The 24,694-nt window shown below is 39.4% G+C and overlaps 1 protein-coding gene across 2 annotated transcripts in view; it reads right to left on the bottom strand.

The window, feature by feature from the left end:
• Nucleotides 1-814: 814 nt before the first annotated feature.
• Nucleotides 815-24,694, bottom strand: part of AHR (aryl hydrocarbon receptor) — a 171,663-nt gene continuing 147,783 nt past the window's right edge. The window contains exons 5-11 of one of the 2 annotated variants that reach the window (XM_040352834.1): nucleotides 23,304-23,427; nucleotides 16,140-16,270; nucleotides 14,603-14,805; nucleotides 13,948-14,057; nucleotides 10,881-11,022; nucleotides 6,469-7,717; nucleotides 815-2,759 (exon numbers count right to left, since the gene is read on the bottom strand). In XM_040352834.1, the coding sequence (XP_040208768.1) occupies nucleotides 2,604-2,759; nucleotides 6,469-7,717; nucleotides 10,881-11,022; nucleotides 13,948-14,057; nucleotides 14,603-14,805; nucleotides 16,140-16,270; nucleotides 23,304-23,427 (2,115 nt within the window). In that variant the 3' untranslated portion in view covers nucleotides 815-2,603. Of the gene's footprint in view, nucleotides 2,763-6,468; nucleotides 7,718-10,880; nucleotides 11,023-13,947; nucleotides 14,058-14,602; nucleotides 14,806-16,139; nucleotides 16,271-23,303; nucleotides 23,428-24,694 lie in introns of both variants that reach the window. The other variant, XM_040352833.1, reaches the window with a different exon arrangement.

Here is a 24,694-nt window from a genome sequence, read left to right on the forward strand (position 1 = left end):
ACTTGGCAAAGAAAATCACTGTTTAAACCAGATTATTTTTAAGCAGTTCTACGAAAAACAGTGGTAAGCTAGCTTTAGTAGGTTGCCAATGAACTGAGCAAAGAGTAGAAAAATTATCAACTGGAGAATGCAAAACTACTGGTCTTCACTCGACAGTTTAAAATGATAAAATGCCTTATAACTAAAGTTTAGAGAACAACTTTAGGCAAAAATTTGGACTGTATAGCACGTGGCCAGCTTTAGTAATTGTCATAGGTTTAGAAGAAATCAGATGAATATAGCCAACAAATTTAAGGGTAACCTGGTACTTGAAAAAAAGATCAAACCTTAAACTACACACTGGTTGATAGAACCCAACTGTCCAGTTAAAAAAGTGGTTGTAAACCCTCCCTTTCACCTTGCACCTATACAGGTCAGCCTAGATTAAGGCTGACCTGTAGGTGCAAGAAATATCTCCTTAACCTACATGGTTAGGGGGATACTTGCAATAAGGAATGCACCGATGTCTACGGCGCATGCGCGCCATAGACAACAGTGCAGGTGCACTGAGCGTGCAGTTTTTTGTGAATGTCATTACAGTGTTGATGCTGTATTCTTGCACATGCGCAGGGATCTGCGGCGCATGCGCGGGAGTGACGTCATCGCCGCTCCGGCCAATCACGGTGCCGGAGAGGTGATAACAGGAAGTAGCTACGAGGGGACATGGCTGTGGACTGGACCGTGGAGGACTTCGTGGGCTTCGATCTCAGGTAAGTGCCACAAAATGAGCTAGTATGCTGTGCATACTAGCTCATTATGCCTTTCTCTTGCAGGGTTTTTTTATTTGAGAGGGTTTACTTCCTCTTTAATGTCTATGTATCAAAAATTCTGTAAATCTCAAGCTAATACAAACCACATGTGCTGCAATACTATATACGAATAAGCATGTAGTCTTTAACAGTAAAGGTTGTTCTTACATATTTCAATGGGTATTAAACAGGCTTGTGAACATGAACAATGGAAGGTAATATTATTATAAATTGTATATTACTGCCACTAATCAATCGTTCTAAACAAACCGGTGAGACCAACAGTGTGATCCAGCCTGAGAATTGCCAGGATCTATCTAGCAACCACATGTAGTAGAACCTGTCCCTTGGCCAAAACAAAAAATATGCAACCAAACTGTTGATTTACTTTGGTCTAAAAAGTAAACCATTAAAAACTAGGAACTAATAAATTAAAAGAGGATTTTAAACTTTAAAGAGGGCATTGCATATGCTCAATGTTTGTGTTCAGACAGCGAAGACTGCTTCTAGATAAGAAATCAGTGAAATAAGTGCAGGCCCTTCAATTTGCAGCATATACAAAGCTCTGCCTTTTCCCGAAGGAGGGATGACCTGGGATTTGATAAGTCAAGCAGCCATTTTAGTGTTCTTGTCCTGGCCGATACTGAACAGTAATGAGCCACCTCTGTATATTTGACCAATGTCAGAGTTTAAATCTAAATTAAGCATTATGTGAGGATAAAAGAGCACCGTCAGATTTCTCCATGAATTCACTCAGGCTCTGGTAGACTTTGATCATTGACTGAATAGCAGCATAAGGCATGATGGTACGGTTTTAATGCTGGCCAAGTTCTCATGAAGAAATTGGTGTTCTGTCTAACCAAATCCTATTATGGAATTATCTTAATTTTGCAGAATTATTTTGTAAATGAATATCCTAAAGGGATTATAAAATCAGTTCTGTTTTTTATGGGTTACATTTACATTTTCAGTGGCCCATGGGCATTCAGATGTAGGTACACATTTATAAGCGTAAGCTCTAAATCCACATCCGTGGTCATGTGTGAGGAAAAATATGCACACAGACATGAAAAAATTAGAACCTAAGGTTCATCAATAAACCTTATATAGAGAATAGAACTGCCATTTTAAGTGCTTCTGTTACACATGTTTTCTTTGCAGAAGTCATAAAATTATAAAGGTAAGCAAAATGTATATAAAACTACCGGTATATATCATGCCATAGTACTCAAAGGGTTTAAGTGCTCTATTAAGAAACATTTTGATTGTACAGCAGTGGAGAGGTAAATACAATTTTGCCTTATCTTGTTGCTTATGATGTTATATATTCTAGAACTGGATAGCAAAAATAAGATGACTTAAAATTTCACTAAAAATAATATGATTTTTAAATCATGGGAAAAGCAGAGCCATTCTGCTTAATTCCATAATATGCTCTTTCTACTTCCATGTATGGCCTGGCCAGCCCTGTCCAATGTGTAAGCCACTGGAGGCCTACAAAGTGCAAATAGCCCAAATAAACGCTTTATGATGTAATGTGGCTTTTAAAGCATGTTCAGCATTAAGTCTTCTTTTATTGAGGCCAACAGAAGCACACCTTAAGTTTACTATACACGTTACAATCTGACCATACAAACTTTGTACAATCAACTTTAGATATACCAAAACTATGTAATACGAGGACCTACCCAAACAATATGTATCCAATCAGGAAGAACCATGAACTACATAGCTATTGGTAGATCTAAAGGAAGTTGTATAATCAGACTGCAGTGAGTGTGGCAAGTTTTATGGTGCGCACAAAGGTGGTTCTCCTCACATTAATCCACTTGACGGCATGTCTGGAAAAAGCTTGGAGCTTGCAGGAAGATGATGCGATGGTAAATGTGGCGCGGTTTGGGTGCTGTTTACCATTTCAATTGGTGCTGTATAGGTTTCATTCAGGTTACCTCCGACAAAACCATTTTGGAACTGCTAAAATGAAAACAAAAAACATGAATATAATATGCATATATACAACAAACATTTAAAAGAAAAATGCATGAAAAAAAAAACACAATCTTTCATTTGGTAAAGATCGAAGAGCAGTGTTGTGTCTAGGACAGGAAGTGTGTTGGGGCTACAGAACACTTCTTCCTATCCTCATCTCTACAATCTGAATGTGCATCCACCCACTGCCAGCTTGTATGTCTTCTGTACACACCCAACCTACAGTATAATCTAAAAATAGGGGCCTAAAAGAGCAGGAGGACCAGGAGGATAATAATAATGGTATGGTGTGTGTAAGTGTGAATGTTGGGGGGGGGAGGGGGGTTGTTTAGTGGACAACAGGTGAACAGAATTTCTTCAATTACTGTTTGTTATATTTATGGTAATAGTGTTTTTAACCACTTCCCGGCCACTGCATATGTACGGCAGGGGAGCCGACCTGCCGTCGTAAAATGACGGCGGCTGATCGGCAACCAGTTAATAACTATATGAATTCATGTTATCATGCAGGGAGGTACAGTTTTCCCTTTGCATGCCAGGGGGGGTCGAACCTTTGGTGCCCTTTTGTGTGCCGGTCAGATAAGACTCATCGGGTAAGACAATTTTTTCCATTGACTCTAATCCAATGTTTGCCGCATTATAATCCTCTATTTTTACAGATAAGCTACTCTCTAAAATACTCCTGAAGAAGCGATTGATCCACAAAACATGCCGAGAAAAACTGGATATGGTCAAAATTCGATCATTCGATCATTTGCATTGTGGTGTTTGATAACATTGCTTTAATGATATTATTTTTTTAAGATAGCCATCAGTGTGTCCCTTTTTGAGGCATAATAATTGAATATGTATATGTTTTTAAATATCTTTTGTAATAAAGACATTGTTTTTAAATTGCAATGTCAATGTTTTTTTTTCCCATTACATAGCAACTTGAAGGATGTAGGTACCATACACGACACAGGCAGAATATGCATACACCATGGGTTATAGGCGCGTGCCTGCAGGCGATTGGACACTACTGGCAAACATTTTGAGGACATGCCCCCTGGGCACCATCCCTATAGCCCTACCCTAGTTTGAGAGTCCTCAGATTTATAGCAAGCATGGAAGAGTAAAACAAGGAGTGGAAGGGAGGTGGCCTGTATCCTGTACTACAAGATATGGAATTTATAGGCAAGTCAAAATTCCTCTAATTGTACACTATAAGACACAAGCGGAAAGTGCATACTCCATAGGATGTCCCCAAGCAATGAATAGGAATGGTTGGCAAATAGAACTGTACCAACAGGCTCAATAAAGGGTAAGACGACCCAACCTCAGAGCCGCTGAAAGAACTTAGCAGCCAAAAGCTGCATCAGCTGAAGATTGAACGTCTAACTGGTAAAACTTTGAAAAAATGTGAAGAGAAGACCAGGTGGCAGCCTTACACAACAAAGCTTGGTGCTTAAATGCCCAGGACACTCTCACTGATCTGATAAAAGAGCATGGGGAGATTTTGCTTTGGGAATGTAGGCTCTTTCATTTAGGTTTCTTATCCATCTTGCAGTGATGGACTTTGAAGCAGTGTGTGTCGCCTTAAAGGTCCAGAGAATCTGAATGGAGCAGTAGCCTTGAGGTATTATCCCATGTCCAGGCAATGTAGAGAGATTTCCTTTGCATGCCTAGGAGCAGGGCACAAGGATGGGAGGACAATGTCCTCATTGAGGTAGAATGCTGAGACCACCTTCAGGAGAATGGATGGTCTTTGTAAGGATGAGCTCCAGCGTGTTCGCATAGTACACACATGCAGAGCCCGCCAGGAAGTCTGCACGGCGCTGCGCTAATCACAGCCATTGTCCCGATGCTCAGCTGCAGAGATGGGCTTTTTACAGGAAAGGATGGCCAGTTCAGAAAACACATCTGGCAGATGTGATAGTGACCAAAAAGACTAATTTACAAGAGAGAACCTCTAAAGGAAGATCCCTGATGGCTTAAATGGTTGTTTTTTGCATGGCAGAGAGACCAAAGCTGAGAGCCCAAGGAAGCACAGGGTGCTGAAAGTGGGGCGCAATATGAGACACACCTTAAAGAAAGGTTCTTACAAGGGAAAGTGAAGCCAGAGGCCTTTGAAAAGGGATAGAGAAGACAGAGACCTGAATGCAAGGTACAGAGTAATCTCTAGGAATGGGGTGCTTGTTTTCAACACCAGACAAAAAAGGATTCCCAAGTGCAAAAATTATCCTTCTCAAATGGGCTTTACTTGCTTTTAGCAAGGTATGAATGGCACACTCAGAAACACCTCTTAAAATCTATTTTGTACCCTGCCCTTGGACAGTCTTTTGTTTATTTTGCAGAATTAATCGGTGTAGAGATCTGAGGAAAAGTGATATAGGTGCAAAGAATTCTGCTTTAGTCAAACAGGCCACTGGTTGCGTGCCTGAAATAGAGCTAGAATCGGATGCCGAGACCAGTGTTATAGCCAGTTCTTGTTCCAGTGCAAGTCCACTCTGAGGCTGAATGTTGTGCGGACCTTTGGCAAAGTAAATGTTCAGTTGTAATTTTGTATTGGCTTTCTTTCACCTGGTGCCCACCATAGCTAAAAGTGAGGGCACTCCCATGTAGAGCATTCAAGGAAAATACAAGATAACCCAGGAGTAGCCCATCCTGTAACAAATCCATGTGGCGAGAGGGTGGAAGGAAACGCCTAAGTCCCTAACAAGGGCTCATGGTGAAAGTGGAATTAAAGTATGTGACCAGTAGTGTAATGTAACACCTGGTCATCCTTATTAGACTAAGCTCCAAGTGGCTGAATTTTAGCATCAAGCTTGAAGAGTTTACACTGTGAAGTGAATACAACTAAAACATAGCCCCGTTTAAGACAGGGTGACCCTGTCTTACTTGTACATGATACTGGACTGTAAATAAAGTCCAGGCTTCGCCTGTCATTGTAGGCATACCCCTGAAAGGCTTTTCAGGGACTGGGTCTCATTGAATAGCACAAAGGGCCAAGTTGAGTGCCTATGCAGGACCCAGTGCCTAAAGCAACATTGCAAGTCGGCCCCACAGTGTGGAGTCCCAGGTACTGCTCCCAAGGCTTTACCAACGTTGCCCCAATCCACTGCCTCTTTGCTGGCAATGGAAGACAGTAACGGCTCGAATTAAGATTTAGAATACAAAATAGTGAAGAAAAAATAATAAACTAGTTAAGCCAAGGGTGGTCTTCTTTGTGAATAAAAAAAAAATCTATCACTTTCAGATACTAGTGCAAAACTTATGGAGTTGGGTAGGGTTATAGAAGAAGCATTCAGGGAGTGTGTCCTCTAAAGCTTTGCTAGTGTCCAATCACCTGAATGTACACACCTTTAACTAAGATGTAAGAGTATTCATCCTGTGTCTTGAACTGTACAATTAAGATATTGAAATGCAGACTGCATGATCCCGATTAGGATTCACAGGGTGTTTTTCAAACTGAACAGCTGAGGACACAAAGGATAGTATAATTTACACACTACAATGACTCCACTCATTAATAAATTTGTGCAGAGATGTCCATTAAAATCCAAAAGAAAACCCACTCATATTGAAACAAATACATGATTATGTTAAATTAAGATATTGGTCTATGTTTATGCATAGCTGTTTCACAATTAAATACAATAAATCTGTGAGAAATAAGTAAATTTCTATATATCTAGACATGCATGCTTACTTTATTTATTAACTGCTGCTGTGCTGGCATGGTGGCATTATATTGCATCTGATTCATACAAGATGGCTGGGGTTCCTGGAGGCACTGATACATGGATACAGCACCAGAGTAACAAGGCTGGGCATTCATTATTACTGTCCGTGCATTTACACCACAGTCTTGCATTTCAGGAGCCTGTGATAAACATTCCAAAAGACCATCCAAGTTTGTGGGCGCAGAATACACTGGCTGTTCCACATTTCCAAGATCAAAGTCCATCTGTGTAATGCTCGATGGCAGTGGCACTGAGGGTATTGTCTCCTGATAAGGCATATATTCCTGTTTGCAAGCAAATGGAGTACTTGTGAGTTCTGATTTATAATAGTCTGGGGCTACACTGTTGAGGCTAGGAACATATTGCTCAGCTGGTTGACCCCGATACGTTAAAGGGACACCACTTACAGAATTCCAATTCGTTAGAACACCATTGACTTGCATGTGTTTCATTTTTTGACACAGCTGCTGTGGGATCATATGGTTGGGCTGTTGTGGACGCATTTGTGCTGTGTTTAAGCTGCTTTGTACTACATTGCTGGGGTCCTGTATGCAAGGTATTTGCTGAACAGAGTTCATAAACATGCAATCCGATTTCCTGTTTAGAGAATCCTGAACATAATTTAAAATTTCATCCGCCACATCGATTTCCCCAATATCTGGATAATCAAATTCATTTCTGAAAAACTCTTCATCTTGCTGTATCATCTCAAGGTCCTCAAAATCAATCCCAAAGCTTCTCATAATGTTGTAAAGCTCACCGTTTTTGCCCTCAGAGAAGCCTTCTGCACGGTCTGACAACAACACTGTACCCTTTCCCTGGAAAAAGGCTGCTTCCCCTTGCTTTATATTGTTGTTTGTAGCAGGTATCCGAGAGTCCTGACAAGCACTGGGAAAGCTGTTGCTCAGTTCATTTCTGCTATCTTTGAAAACATTATCAAAAGAGAAGGTGTTTGGAGCTGGAGGACAAATGTACAGAGGCTCATCCTGTTGTCTCAGCATGGCACCCAGAAGGGAGGCAGGATTGACAGGTGCCTCATTTGCTGTTGCTTTGGCAGAGGAGCCTTTACTTGAAGAACTTTTAGGTTTATTTTGTGAGGGGCCCATTAGGCCTGGAAAGGGAAATGAGGACTCGTATAACACTGCCTCACCAGTCGCAAAAATGAAAGGCAGCTGTGTGCTTCGCTTTCTTAAGTGCTCTGCTCCTTCTTCCTCCCTGAAAACAAAAACAAACAAAAAGGCACAGTGAGGATGTAAAAATACATTTTTACAAAAAGTTATTTTAGAAAATCTTTGGTTACAAGTTGTGTATGGAATACTCTCAGACTTGGATGTATTTTCCTTTTCAATGTTGACAATATATTATATATATATATATATATATATATATATATATATATATATATATATATATATATTATATACACATACACACAGGCATACCCCACTCTTAAGTACACAATGGGGTTTATTTACTAAAGCTGGAAAGCGCAAAATCAGGCTCACTTCTGCACAGAAACCAATGAGCTTCCAGGTTTTATTACCAGGCTTAATTGAACAAGCTGGGGTTAGAAGCTCATTGGTTTCTATGCAAAAGTGAGCCTGATTTTGTGCTTTCCAGCTTTAGTAAATAAACCCCATTGTGTACTTAAAAGTGGTATATATATATATATATATATATATATATATATATATATATATATATATATATATATATATATATATATATATATATATATATATATATAAAAACGCATTCAATATGAGTTACTGCTGCAGCATGGTGTATGATGTATCTCAGGTGCTTCTATAAATGCAGACTGACTTGGAAAGAGCAAAATACAAGATAGCTATTCAAACTTTGTTTTATATAAATTAAAATTTGGTTACCACAGTGGTTTCTTCCTGCAAAAGTTGTGAAAGAAACGTATCAATACTTTGTAGCTCTTAATGCAAACAATATTCATAGTTCTAAAAATGCTGCCATAGTTTACACTGCTTCCAACCTCCTGTAATGTGGACATGCAGAAGTTTGCCAAACGTTACTGCTGTGGCTGCTGATGGGAATCTTACACTGTAAAAACCAATCCCAACATGTACAGATTTGGGGAGGGGAGTGTAGTGCTTAAAGAGGCAGTAAACCCTGACAGGTTTTACTTCCTCCTTTGCTCTGTGCAAACCCTGCAAATGAAAAGCTTAATTGGCTAGTACGCATTGCATACTAGCCCATTATGCAACAGTGAAAACAAAGCCTGTGCTGTGTCAATCTTCACCCCTATTCCTTTGTTTAGCATTAAGATGATACCTTTAAGTCAGGGAAGGATCAAGTATGATTTGTCTATCCCAAGAGGTATCATCCTGATACTAAACTAAGGAATACTGGTATTCTCAAAGAATATAGTATAAACCTTTTTGAAGTTTACCACAAGCATATGAAGTTCACGCCTTGGGAGTGATTTAATTATCAGCCTAACAATTCGTACAACTTATAATAAGGTGTGATTGCAGAGTTATTGTTCCTCCCTCATTTATGGCACACCGACACCTCATTGGACCTCCTGGTGGGCCCTGGGGACTCTTTGGAACCATGATCTCTTTAAAGGGCATATACTATAATAAAGGTCCTACAAAAGCTCCAGAAGAAGCCACGATTGTGGTGAAACATGTAGAGGCAACTATTCTTTTGTATTGGGACCATAGGGCTTTTCAAGCTCTAGATCTTGTGCATTTAAAAAATATATATATTTTTCCCTTTTAACAATGTTTAATACAATTTTCAACTTTGTAAAATCAATTTCAAACTCCCATTCTGTTTTCTTGATAATATTTTTATACCCAAATATGGAACAGAGGTGTAAAGTCCTTACTTCTAACAATGTAGCAGGCACCTCCACGGTTAGGCTCTTACATAGATCAACCCCAAATCATTGAGTGCTCTGGCGCACAATATTTAACTAGCAACTGCCAAGAATTCAGTATAGCTTTCTGAAAATATTTAGCCTGCATCAGTAACACTTTAACTTCACACACAACCTGATGCCGCGTACAGACGGTCGTTTTATGTGATAAAAAAAAACGACATTTTCTGTGAAGTAAAAAACAACGTTTTTGAAACTTCAATTTTCAAAAACGACGTTGCCTACACACCATCGTTTTTTCACAATGCTCTAGCAAAGCGAGGTTACGTTCACCACTTTTTTCCATTGAAGCTCGCTCCATAACTTGCTTCTGGGCATGCGCGGGTTTAAAAACTTCGTTTTAAACGTGTTTTTTTGCTACACACGGTCAATTTTTGTGAAACAAAAAACGACACATAAAATTGAAGCATGCTTCAATTTTTTTTTGTCGTTTTTCACAAGACATAAAATGACGTTTTCCTCCACACACGGTCATTTAAATTGACGTTTTTAAAAATTTTGTTTTTTTTCATCACATAAAGTGATGGTGTGTACGCGACATGACACTCACTGTACAAATATTACCAATTGAAAAATAGCTTGAGGATAATAACAGTCTGAAGAAGAAGTTACTGTACAAGGATTTTGCATCAAGTTGCAAAATGTTATTGTTTAGCAACTGTGTCCTTTTCTTCACTGAATAGAGAATAGTCTTGGTATGATTGTAGCTTATAAACTTTGGCTACACTTTAGATAAAAGCAATGGCAATGTAATGTCATGATGATATGAAGAAACACTGGTAGCTCTGGCACTACATCTTATTCTGAATGAGACATATGCCCCATATATGTGGTCAAACTAATTCAGTAAGTACAAACAGCAATAATAAAGTGCAAAACCTTAAGTGCTTGTTCACACCATTAAAACGTCCTCCAGATCCATTCAATTAGTTTCTGCATGTATGTTTTTAAAGCATTTTCGAATGCATTCCAGGTGCTTTTTTTTCCTGTCCCCCCCCCCCCCCCTGTACTGGAGTTTGGTGCGTTTTTGATGCATTTTTTATGCTTTTTACCACATTCCATTACAGTTCTGTGCAGGGAAAAAGGCATGTTGTACTTCTTTTCTGGAACTGAAAAGCACTGAAACACACTGCCCTGGTGTAAACTATATAATTGGAACCCAATATATAACCTACTTTCCAAACGTTTTTAATGCATAAAAAAAAAAAAAAGAGAGAGTCAGCTGTATAAAGGGTGCCTTCTGACCAGTTGTTTGCTGCACACAAAGTTTGCTGCAGCACACTTTTCTGGTTGGTGTTTGCTGAATGATATGACCATAGACATGAGCTGGGCACGACTTATTAGTCTGGGAATAACATCTAACAAGAACATTCTATTATTAGCCTGCAGAGCTAAAGAAATCCCACATGACATGAAATGCTGGTGACAACTCTAGCCAATATCTCAAAAACAAGAACTCACGTAAGAGGTCTTTGTGTTGCAATGATGTAATCTGGTCGCCCATTTTTATAAACGAGACGTGCATTTGCTTGTACCCAGATCCATATGTTATTTTTTCCGAGAAGTCTGAACACAGTCATACCACTTTCTCCAGTCTTGATCACTGCAATTAAGGAAGAGAGTTGAATTGGTAATCATGGTAAAAAAAGAAGTCTGTATTAGAAAAAAAAACACCTTTCCAGCAGCTACAGTGAAAGTAACAATACAATTCACATTCATGAAAACAGGAAAACAGGGAAACGTATTCACCTTCCACTGACTAATCTTGTCTGTTTTTTCAGAACACCAAATATTATTTATGTATTATCTTTGGGAACACACACTACATCTCCTCCCTGATAAAGTTCTTAGCTGTCATAATATCAACACCCATTATTAAATTTATCTTGTGTTGACACATTCACATGCGACCTTAAAACTGCAGTTTGGTCTTTCGCCGAACTAGCAAAATTATACAATTCGTGCAAATCGTATAATTTTAATACTATAAGGCAATAAAGCCTCTACTAGATCTTTAGAATGGTACACAACAACAATAAATTATCATTTGTTTTAAAGCCCTAACACTCGTGTGTTTAATGTGTGTGCGTGCCTGATTGTTGAATCATAAATGTAGGAACGTTAGCATTTCAGAAATTCCAAGTCTAAGATTCCATCAAATTGTGGTACACAGTGAGGGAAAACTAAAAAGCCCAAAAAGAAATCCACAAAAAAGCGCCTGGTGCAAACCATGAACAATGCTGAGAAGTAAGGGGGGGTATTTATTGCTTGTGGTGCCAACGACCACTGTAGGTGGCAAAACTCATATTTTATAAGCTGGAACACTTTATGATCACCTGGAGAGAGGAGTTAATAAAAATAAATACTTACTGGGCAATTTAGGGAGCGTGTACACATTATGTGAACACTGGTTAGTGATGCTTGAAAAATCCAAGAGGATTTACAAAGAAATGTGGTTTCTGGTAGGCATCCTAGTAAAGGCTAGGCCAGGGGTGTCCGCACTTTTTTCAACGAGGGCCAGATTTGATGAAGTGAACATGTGTGAGGGCTGACCATTTTTGCCTGACATTCTTTGAACCATTAAAATTCGGTCTAAGTGTGTTTGTCCGAGCAACTAATACACTGCCCAACAAGAATTCTCCTGCCTTTGTGGTGAAGAGTTGAGCTTGGGCGTGTTATTTGTGTCTATCTATCTATATATAGATATATATCTTTTGAGGCCCCAATGAATCCATGAGCAGCCGCTCAAGACTAAGGATGAGCTAGTGAGTGTTATTTTATGTATACCTTATTTATTTTATGTATACCTTATTTATCGACGTATAACACGCACCTTCACTTTAAGAGGGAAGTTTCAGGGGAAAAAACAAAAACATTTTAAATAAAGAACTGTGAAGCAAAATAAGGGTCAGTGCCCATTAATGCAGCCTCCCCATTGCCATGTATCCAGCCTGACCCATGCCCATTTGCAGCCTCGGAGGGGACAGGGAGGGGGCAGGACGAGCGCTAACAGATTACATGCAGGAGAATATCCTGTTTTCTCGGCGGCCTCTTTAATACAAAGTCCTGCCTTCCATGATAGACAAAACAGTCGTCCAATGGCAGCCCAGGAGACAGAACTTCCTAGTGCCGCTGAGTAAGCACTTGTTATGCCCCCTCCCTGTCCCCTCTGAGGTAGCGCTGATAAATATATCTTTAGTAGCCATGGGGCCGCAAAAGATATATATCCAAATTACACCGGAACAAGGGCCGCATTCGGCCCGCGGGCCGGACTTTGGACATGCCTGGGCTAGGCAGAGGTAAGGAGAAATCGCAAAAGCAGTTAAAATGTTAAAGCAGAACCAGCAAGGTCTCTGGCTACCTTCTTCGTCAAGTGTCACCAGTAATTCTCATGTAGAAGAACAGTCATGGAATTCTTCTCTTTTCCTGTGAGCCCAGGATGGAGGGGGGGGGGGGGGTGGTGTTCATCATTACATAACATTATGCAGGCTGGGCTTACAATACTTCACCTAAATGTCATTACGCGATTTCTGCTTGTCCAGGAGGAATACCTGCTTTGCACTGCCATCAAAAAAGAAAAAGCACCCTAGACATTGATCTGACAAGAAGGCTGCTATAAGCATATGATTTATTTTTTAAAGTTTGATAGGTCCTTCGAGGAATGTGAAGTGGGCAATTATAATGATACTAACGTAAATCTTTTATTTATTTTTTAAATAACAAAAATCTCATACCTGCTCTGTGCAATTATTTTGCACAGAGCAGCCCCTATCCTTCTCTCCCCCTGCCAGCGATCCTGGCCCCTCCCCTCTGCTGAGTGCCTCCATAGCAAGCGACTTACTATTGGGCAGTCGTGAATGCATTGTGTCCATAAGATACACAGAGCGGCTTGGCCCCGCCACCTGCCCCCTTCCTGACTGGTTGGCTGTGATGAACAGCAGTGGAAGCCAGTGACTGCCACTGCTGTGTCTGAGCTAATGAGAGAGAACTGCTCATCGCTGTATCAAGATCGGGTTCAGGTAAATATAAGAGGGGCTGGGCAACAAATAGGCTATTAACCATTTCATAAATAATAATAAAAAAAATAATTATGGTATACACGTAAAAGACCAAAGTGAAACATTATTTAGTTGCAGTGACAACACTTAAAGGAGCCTTTATTTATTAAAGATGTCCTACATCCACCAGTATTTGCAGATTGATAAGTTACTAATGGGCTTGAAGCTGATAGACCTTAGTACAGTGCAACAAAGTTTTGGCCTTGTAAAAAACCCATTGATAATAAAACGTCAAATGTCAATATAATGAGTAAACAATGATCTGAATCTTCAACGTCAAATTAAAATAAAAACGCACTTCTCTATATAACAAAAAGGTTTGTTCTAACATCTAATCGTGGCAAAAAGATGGTTGCCCTTTAACACAAAAACAGACACTTTATGCGAGTAGAAACAGCCCATTTAACGCTATGGTTGCAGCCATTTCATCCAGGCATGACAAAAATTACAGTTTATTTTCTGTGTCTTACTTCGGACATGATTCTCTGCACAATACAGCATATCTGCAGCATGGATAAACTGATATCCAGTTCCTCTAACACACAGCTCTGATTCTGTGTATCCCAGCACCACACTTCCTCTGTGGAGAAAATTAAAATAGGGTTAATACCATCTGATACATAAAGGAAAGACAACAACAAAACAAAAGCAAAAAGGAGATTGCAGGATGCAAGCACAATAAATATATACACACACACAAATATACATGCATACACACACACACACACACACACACACACACACAAATATACATGCATACACACAAATCCTGTAAAAGGTGGTGTAAATAAAACAAACCTAGCCACCAATAAAAGTGTGGTCAACATGTACCCATATCCATCAAATTATCTGTTTCATTTAGTAATATTCTCAAATGTAATTAGAGGTCTGCACACTTCTGAGTGTATCTGCCCCCAGCGACCCACCAAGAAATAGTAACAGGATGGATGAGGTATGTTAGTGCATTGTGGTCTACTCCTATACAACTTAGTATATCATCAGTCAGTGTCACCCAAGAACAAGGTTCTAAAGGTCCTCCCACACACAAAACAATGCCCCACAGGGGCCACATTCGCTGCTGGACATTAGTGTAGCGATTTAAAGAAACTCCTCTTCATATCTTACTTTGCATCACACCCTATTGGGGTGAAGTCTAGTCTGTGCTTTGTTCTGAAGATAAAGTTTTTGGTTCGGATCTCCAATATGGAAGGTGATTGCAGCGGTGTAGCCAGGGTAAAGAGTGCAAGCTGAGGGGGTACTTGCGCTCCATCTTTCCCTCTCTTGTTTTGTCCATGGAGATACTTCAGACGTCCTTGAAAATTCATAGCCTGGAGCACAACATAAGAGAATATACTGACTATTATGGGAAACATTGAGAGGCTCATGAATAGCAATTCTATTTTACCCATTTCCTGTGAATTGTTTGGCAATTAAAAGGAAAACCAAAGAGGTCATAGAAAATGATATGAAACGTGCATTCACAGATTTCTGCATACTGTGTACTAAATTAACTGCCTGGCAGTTAAAAAAGAAAAAAAAAGGCTTTATCTTATTTTGTATCAACAATATAAAAAAGATGCAGTTAACCACTTCAGCCTCGGAAGAATCGGCCGCCCAAAGACCAGGCCATTTTTTGCGATTCGGCACTGCGCCGCTTTAACTGACAATTGCGCAGTCATGCAACGCTGTACCCAAACAAATAGAGCTTTTTTTTGGTGGTATTTTATCACCTCTGCGATTTTTTGTTTTTGCGCTATAAACAAAAGAATAAGAGCACCAATTTTGAAAAACACAATATTGTGTACTTTTTGCTATAATAAATATCCCAATATGTAGGCCAATATGTATTCTTCTACATTATGTTGGTTAAAAAAAACAAATATCGCAATAAGCGTATATTGATTGGTTTGCGCAAAAGTTATAGCCTCTACAAAATAGGGGATAGATTTATAGCATTTTTATTTTTTTTACTAGTAATGGCGGCGATCTGCGATTTTTAATCAGGACTGCGACATTATGGCGGACACATCTGACATTTTTGGGACCATTTGGGATTTATATTAAGATTAGTGCTATAAAAATGCACTGATTACTGTATAAATGACACTGGCAGGGAAGGGGTTAACCCTAGGGGGTGACCTATTGAGTGTTTCTAATGGAAGGGGGGGGTAGTTCCTAGCTATTAGGAACTCACGATCTGCATTTCCTCACTGAACAGAACAAGGACATGTGTGAGCCTCATGTGCACTCCTGCAATGCAGCGGAGGCGCGCACGCGCCTGCTACCACCGCTTAAAGCGACCGACGTACAGCTACATTAGTTCGCACAGCGGAACTAACCTGCCGCAGGTGCGGCGGCTGGTCCGCAAGCAGTTAAAGCTATGAGGACAGGTCATAAGAAGGTCTCCACATAAAGAAGTAATGTGGAGGTTCACAATTCTAGGGAGAAAAGCTGAAGTCATACAGTGTAATACGTCATCAGGCTGCATCCAAGACAGCGCCCGAAGTTGGTGTCAAGTAAAGTATGGAAAAACAATATAGATTACTGATCATGAACAATTTGTAGTTTTTAACGAACAATAAAAAAAACTATTTACATATTTGTTATTAAAAATGTTATTCAATGATCTGTTTGGTGGCCCATTTGGAAAAATTACACATACCAAAAATCCAGAGGAATTATCTAAAAGACATCTTAGCCTGCAGACAAAGTTCCTTTCCATGAAGGATGAATTCTCAGGTGGAAGCTGGTCAGGATTATACAAGTTCGTCATCATTGTGAACCCATTGTCACCTGGGCAGAGAAAAAACAAAATAATATTTTATTATTCTACGGGTAAAAGTTGTAATCGTAAAGACATTGTTTTCTAGAAATACATAGATTTATTTCAAAAATAAAAAATGTACAGGGCAAATGTTCACATCTTCCAACAAGAACTCAACAGAACATTTAGAAGTTTCTAAGGGCACACCTGTTCACACATTTAAAAATTACCTACCACCACTTTTCACAGTTTCTAATGTTAAGAGGGGGGGTTCCGATTTGTAAATTGGAAGATCTAAAAAACACCAGAATAATTAGTCTGTTGCCATTCTGAAGAAAGATTACCGAGAAATAATGGAAGCCATTATTTCACAATGTTATGTTGCTATGTTTTCAGGATATCATTAGCACTGCTGATCTGCTGGTACAGTTTGTTTATACATCTCTACACTATACACCAGCTAGGCTGGTTAAGATGGGTCTGGGCCGAGATATTGCATGTGCTAGATATAACACGATTGCTGCTGACTTCTTTCATGTGTTCAGGACATGCTCTAGACTTTCAACCTTCTGGAAGGATATTTTTGCTTTTTTCAACCACAAACTGCACCTACCGATAACTCATACTCCGGAAGTTGGACTTTTAGGGGTTCTGAATGACCATGTTCCTTGCACTCATGCCAGGACTCTGTTACGTATATTGTTATTTTATGCACGTAAAACCATTTTACTACACTGGAAGGACGTGGGCCCCTTTTCGGCTAATGCTTTTTTTCTGCATTGTCCATGGGGTCCTCCCCAAATTCAAATTGATATATAAGAGTAGGGCATGCCCTAAGAAGTTCACCAACATATAGCAACCATGGCTAGATGTCGGAGGACTTCTGGGGGGGGGGGGGATGTCCTCTCCTCACAGCTCTCTCAGTGAGTGTAATGCCACGTACACAAGATCCGAATATTGTACGAAAAATGTCGTCCGAGGAAGAATCGTCCGATAATCGGATCGTTAGTACAGGGCTTCCGTGAGCCGATCATGACATCTGATATTATTTTATCGGACACGCACAAAAAAAATTCCTCGTACGATACCAGATCGTACAATTTTCGTTTGCTCAGTACAGTTGTCGTCCGAAAATACAACACAAATACATTACAACACATAACATCACTTACGATTTTATTTTTCTGTCGTACGAGAATTTTTGTGACTTTAGTAACCTATTCAATTTTTTTTTTTTAAATCTCTTTATTAATTTCTTCCTCTTTCATATATACATTGCACATTTCACAGCTTGAATTGTTCAACTTACTCAGAAGTTATAAAATCATATTTACAATCATTTCAATCACATTCACATAAAATACTCTTATACTTTTACATTGTTTATACAGTTGATATCTTCCTTATCCCTTTCATCCATTGGTGTGTTTTTTCCCCTCATTTCCATAACCCCCTATCCTGAAGCCGTCTTAACATTTTCTATCCAATTCTTCCATATTTTCTCATATTCCTCCCCATTTCCTCGGTTAACATATGTCTTCCTATATAGTGACAGGTTACGGTTTACTAGGTTTTTCCACTGTGCTAACGAAGAGGCTTCCAATTTAGGACTATTGCTTTTCTTGCATAGAAGAGCAGCAGGCCCACCTGTGTTCTTCTTTCTATAGAGGCCTTGTTTTCCTCCACTAGTCCTAGTAGGCATATCTCTGCCTCTAGGTCTAGGAAGACTGCCGCCACCTTATCAATTGTTCTCAAAATCTCTCTCCAAAATGCCATTATCTTTGGGCATAACCAGAATACAAGGATAAAGTTTCCTGGAATACCCGCACATCTCCAAAATTTTGAGAAATTGATGGAGATATTTTAAACATTTTATACGATGTATAGTAACTCCTGTGTGTTATTTTAAATTGAATTACTTTGTCTCTTAGCGAGACTAAAATCTGGAATGGAAATTTATATATCTCTCCCCAATTTTCTGCAGATAAATTTGGAATATCTCTTATCCAGCACTCCCATAGTTTGTTCTTATTTGACGGTTCCTTTTTTATTAAATAGGTATATAGAGTTGAGATCATTCCGTTTTCCCTTTTTTTTCTCAGTAATTGTTCCAAATCTGATTCTATTAGCTGTGGAATCCCTTCAGGGAACTGGGCCAATAAGGTGTGCGCCAGCTCCCGGGGATGTTCCAATTCTGTCTCATACCTTCAAATGGAAGCATCTTTCCCTCATGTATTACTTGTGATATTTTTTTAACTTCATATTTTGTCCATGCCCTGGGGTCTTGTATGGAACCTAGATGTGCAAGCTCTGGGTTTTTCCATAGTGGCATATTCGGAGAGATACCTGTTTTTTGTTCCTTTCTCTTGCCATAGTGATTTTCCATATTTTTATAGTACATAGTACATTTTAACCCGCGAAATGGCAATGCCTGCAGTGCCTCCACAGACTGGACCACTGCAGCTTCCACCATTATAGCGGGATCATATCCTTCAGGGTTTAACCACCTCCCTATTGTCACTACTTGTGCTGCCAAGTAATATTTATAGAAATCTGGGAAGGCCAAACCCCCCTGTGCTACTGAGCGCATCAATGTACTTGGTTTTATTCCGGCTGATTTATTTTGCCATATAAATGAAGACAACATACCATGCAGCTCTACAAAAAAATATTTTTAATAGATATTGCGATGAATTTTTAAATAGATATAGCAACCTGGGAAGAATCTTCATTTTTATTAGATTTATACACTCCAATAGCAACAGGGGGAGTGTCTCCCATACCTTTAATTTTTCCTATACTCCTGTATTACCGGGTCTAAACTCGACTTTTTATAATCTTCCACCTGTCGTGTTATTATTACGCCTAAGTATTTAAATTCAGTTACCCATTTTGGTGATGGGGCTGAGCTTGCTAAAACCTGTGCTCCTTGGTCTATAGCAGGGGTGTCCAAACTTTTTTCAAAGAGGGCCACATTTGATGAAGTGAACATGCTCGAGGGCCGACCATTTTGTCTGACATTCTTTGAACCATTAAAATGTTATCCAAGTGTGTTTGCCCGAGCACTAATACACTGCGCAACAAGAATTCTCTTGCATTTGTGGCTGTGTGTGGTGAAGAGATGAGCTCAGGCGTGTTATTTGGATATACTGTATATATCTCTTTTGTGGCCCCAACGAATCCCAGAGCGCTGCTCAGGACTAAGGTTGAGCTTGGGCGTGTTATTTGGATATACCGTATTTATCAGTGTATAACACGCACAGGCTTACCATTGCCATGAATGCAGCCTCACCATTGCCATGAATGCAGCCTTACCATTGCCATGAATGCAGCCTCACATGTGCCATGAATGCAGCCTTACCATTGCTATCAGTGCAGCATGATCGATGCCCACCTGCAGCCGTCTCTGCAGGAGGGGACAGGGAAGGGGGAGGGACAAGTGCCGTCAGATTACAAACAGGAGAATTTCTTGTTTACTCGTGGCCTCTTTAACACAAAGTCCCGCCTCATATGATAAACAGAACAGTCATCCAATGGCATCCCAGGAAACGGGACTTCCTATTACAGACGCCGCCGAGTAAACAGGAGATTCTCTTTATGTAATCTGACAGCGCACGTCCTGTCCCCTCCGAGGCAGAGCCGATAAATATGGTATATATCTTTTGTGGCCCCCAGGCACAGGGCACATGTGAGGCTGCAATGGAGATTATATATATATATATATATATATATATATATATATATATATATATATATATATATATATATATATATATATATATATATATATGCACATATATATATATATATATATGCTCATACATATACACACACACACAAATCCCCAGGGGGGGCATATTAAATCACCAGGGGGGCTGCAAATGGCCCCCGGGCCAGACTTTGGACATGCCTGGTCTATAGCAAATAACAATGATTTACTTTAAAGCGGATGTGCCATGAAAGAAAAATATTAAAAGCCAGCAGCTACAAATACTGCAGCTGCTGACTTTTAATATTAGGACACTTACCTGTTCTGGAGTCCAGCGCCATCCGCAGCAGAGGACGAGCGATCGCTCGTCACTCTGCTGCTCCCCCCGCCATCCTCAGTGAGGGAACCATGAAGTGAAGCGCTCCGGAGAGAGAGGGCAGCCCTGCCTTGTGCCTCTGTACAACTGGAAAAAGGGTGAAAGTTTCCCCGCTAACTTAACAGCCGACATAGGTTCTTTATATATTGTTTGTATCCATTTGATAAACATAAATGGGAATCCCATTCTTCTGAGTATCTCCCATAGAAAAGGCAATTTGACTGTATCAAAGGCCTTCTCTGTATCTAGAGATACCACCGTCCTAGTTCCTTCACAATTATGATGGGCATTTTGACATCTGTCGTTCTCTGTGGCATAAATCCTGTCTGATCGGAGTCTATAACAGTTTTTAATAATGGCTGTAATCTTATTGTTAGTATTTTGGTTAGTATTTTAACATCTATATATATATAATATTATATTATATATATTATATTTAATAATGCTATCGGCCTATATATGGGGCATTTTTTTGGATCTTTCCCGTCTCTATATATTAAGGTTATATGCGCCCGCCTCATTGAATCTGGTAATATCCCTCTCAATAGCCCACTCAAATACCTCTGCCAATTTTGGAGCCAATAGAATTTGATATTTTTTATAAAATTTGGCCGGAATTCCATCTGGGCCTGGTGCTTTTTGCCCTGGAAGTGTCTTTATAACCTCAACTATCTCTTCACTTGTGATTGGATCTACCAAGGCCTATTAAATTTCTACTTGCGACTAGTAAACGGAAAAAGTCGGACGTTCGGTCGTCCGATTTTCGGATCGTGTGTACGTGGCATTATGCTGCTGTGATTCAGTAATCGCTACTATGTTAACGTCTTTATAAATGGGTAGAAACTGCTGTATATGTCAATTCTATTGCCTGTGAGTCTCTGGAATTATAATGCTGATGTGTGTTCATGTGTGCTGTGAGCTTGAAAGTGTGTGTGTGTGTGTGTGTATGTGTGAATAGTGCCGTTTGTTATCAGGGCAACTTATGTTATATACAGACTGCTCAATCGTCCATTTTATACACACTATCTGAATTGTGCTACCAATTGCACTTTACATACATGTAATGGCAGTCTATACTGTTTTGCTTTCTTTTTTGTCGTTTTTTAAACACCTTTAAAAGGCCTCTTGCACACTGCAGTGTGAAAAAAGGGAAAAAAAAAGCACAGTAAAAAATAAATAAAAAATCTGCACTTTTGGTCAGTAGTTTATGTCTTGTGCATGCAAATATGCACACAAATGTCTATTTGCATATTGTACAGAATGAGAATAAACTTGCGAACGCATATACGCAAAAAATGCCTGAAAAAATGCACAAATGCACGTAAAATAAGCCAACACAAAACAGCACATAATTGTAAAGTGGAAGGAAGATAAATGGTTTTCAAATGTTTTTACAAATAAATATGTGAAAGGTGTGGCCTGTATTTGTATTCCACCTTTCACTGCAATTACAGCCGCAAGTCTTTTTGGGGGTGTCTCTACCAGCATTTCACATCTAGAGAGAGTGACATTTTTGCCCATTCTTCTTTGTAAAATAGCTCAAGCTCTGTCCGGTTGGATGGAGAGTGTCTGTAAACAGCAATTCTTAATTGGATTTAGATCTGGACTTTGACTGGGCCATTCGAACACATGGGTATATGCTTTAATGTAAACCATTCTATTGTAGCTGTGAAGGGTCGTTGTCCACATAAAATACATTTAAATTTTTTGTGCCAACATGACAAAATGTGGAAAATTTAAAGGGGTGTGATTACTTTTTCAAGGTATCGTAATTTACTTCTCAATGGAAGTCAAGTTACTCAATGGTGAAGCAACAATAAGTGTGAATGTCTCGCTTTACTGGTCATAATGAAGCCATTTTATGCAAGCCTCAGAATAATAACTGATTACATGAAAGGAATGGCTACAGTTTGGTTTTGTTGCATGTAAATACCTACATTTGCATAGAGGCTTTCATGTCATTCAGTTAGTCCACAGACACATTATTATGAATATGCTCACAACCCTTAAACAAATGTGGTTTCCCTAAATACTGTATCTCCTTATAATCTTGCAATGGATAACTAATTAAAAACAAACAGTATAACACACCCAGGCCCATTTAAAATACACAGTGCTTGTGGAAAACCACCCGAAGGAGCTCTTGATGCACCTCTTTCCACCAAAGAAATTGCCACAGCCATGTCACAAGCTGCCCAGGCCAAAACTCCAGGTACTGATAGGTTAGCTCTCTACACGCAATACAGAGGAACCTTGATTCCCAGACTATGGACTCTTTATTAGCATATTCAATTTTTCTTCTCTACCTCTATTAGAGAAGCACTTACAAAGAGAGCGGTTCATTCATGACACCATGGCATCTCCCTTCTCTCTAAACCCCAAACATGGCATACTTCGGATATTTTCTGACTCTGAAGTAAAAATTCATGACTCCATAAAATCCTATTCTGTGCAAAGAAATTGATTGCCCGGGGCTAGGTGTAAGCCGATTCCTCTCACTTTCCAGCCCTGGCTCGCAAAAAAATTATTTACCCAATTATTTACCTTCATAGGGTTTCACTTGTATATAATCACCCATTTAATTTACCCTGACCCAAACTCAATGGGATTAGTGTTGCACCCACCCAGCTTGTTCTTCCTAAACTAACCAACTCTCCTTATGGATGCCATTTTAAATACTTAGTAGAAGCTGTAATTATCATATTTATTTATGGAATATGTGCTATAATGCAATGATGCCTCCTCATTAGAGGCCTATTTACCTGCATGAGTCTACATGTAATCTGACCTCTATGTGCATACCTGAAGCTATAGGTTTATCTACCCCACATTTGTAATAATCAAATCTCAGACTGTTTTTGTCATATATTTGCATATTCTTTTTTATGCTGTATAATCTGTGCTGTTGATTCTTTTAATGAATAATGACTCTCATAATGAAAAAAAAAAAAAAAGAAGAACAAGGTGATTTCTGTACCTGGTGATCTCTGGGCATCTGCTGAAGGTAGAACAGGGTCCAACGCCCAGTGCAGCTGACGCTGAAATTCGCCTCGATCTTCTGTGTGAATCAGCTCAAAAACACTTTGGTGAATTACATCAGACTAAAAGTAAAGATAAAAAAAAAAAAATTATTAGAAAGGTGCTGTATTAAAAACCAAGATAAAACCTTAAAATAATTGTTGGATGGACAGTACCATAATAAAAATCTTTCAAAGTAACACTCGTTCCTGTAGGTTTGTACTATACAACTACTAAATTAAAGCTCACAATTTTCTAAGGTGAACCATGTATTGCAGCACTCAAGGATGTGAAGGAAACATTCTGGTTGTTCAGATGCATTTTAGACAGCATAGCAGGCAATGCTTACTATAAGGCTCTGTCTGAAATCTCAGACTAAAGCTAGCTATAGATGGCTCCTTTTTTGTTTTTCAGCATGCGGGATGGAAAAAAAAAATGAACAGATTGTTCAATCCATACAAATGAGCACACAAACTGATCTTTCCCAAGTAAGATCCCATCTCTAACAGACACATGCTGGTCTTTCCCCTGTTTTTCTTCTCCAACACACACACACACACACACACACACACAATTTTTACAACCAGAAGTTCCTTAGTCTGCAGTCTCACACTCCCACCACACATACTGAATATGTCTGTGACCTCCACTAAACATTGCGCAATGAGTTCAGACATACAGTCAGAAGGTTCAGCATCAGTCTCTGCCCCCTACGGAGATGTGTTTCTGATCACTTGCAATTGAGTTGTCCAGGATTGTGGATCCATATCAGCAGTATTATAGCCCTCACGTACAGCGAGTTCTCTAGCCTCTAGTCTTACACCAGCAAAGTATGTGCAATAACCCACCAGTGACCAGTATACAGTGTATGTGTAACTTTTCGGTGATCAGCCGCCAGAGAGGAGGGGTTAACCCTTCAATCCCAGAGCTTCAGGGGGTCACACTCAATAAGTGTCACTACTAATAAATAAGTTACATTTTGGTGTCTTTTATTTCATCCTCCATTGTCCCCAATTCCACTGACATACTCCTATTTTAGTTTCTAGGACACTTCTGTTTGTTAGATCATCAACCCTTTCAGCCCTGGAATGGACACATTTCTTAGCTTGTACAACATCAATAATTTGGACACTGTGTAAAATCTGCATAAAATCAGAATGCAATAATTTCATAAACTCATATTCGTTACAGAAAATAGAAAACATCAAATGTTTAAACTGAGAAAATTAACCATATTAAGAAAAAAATTTTTTTTAAATTGATGGCAGCAACCTGTCTCAAAAAAATGGCACAGGGCAACAAAAACCTGGCAAAGTGGTACCAACAAGGAAGAGCCGTAAGAACATTTTG

This window comes from Rana temporaria, chromosome 5, assembly GCF_905171775.1.
Source record: "Rana temporaria chromosome 5, aRanTem1.1, whole genome shotgun sequence".
NCBI lineage: Eukaryota > Metazoa > Chordata > Amphibia > Anura > Ranidae > Rana > Rana temporaria.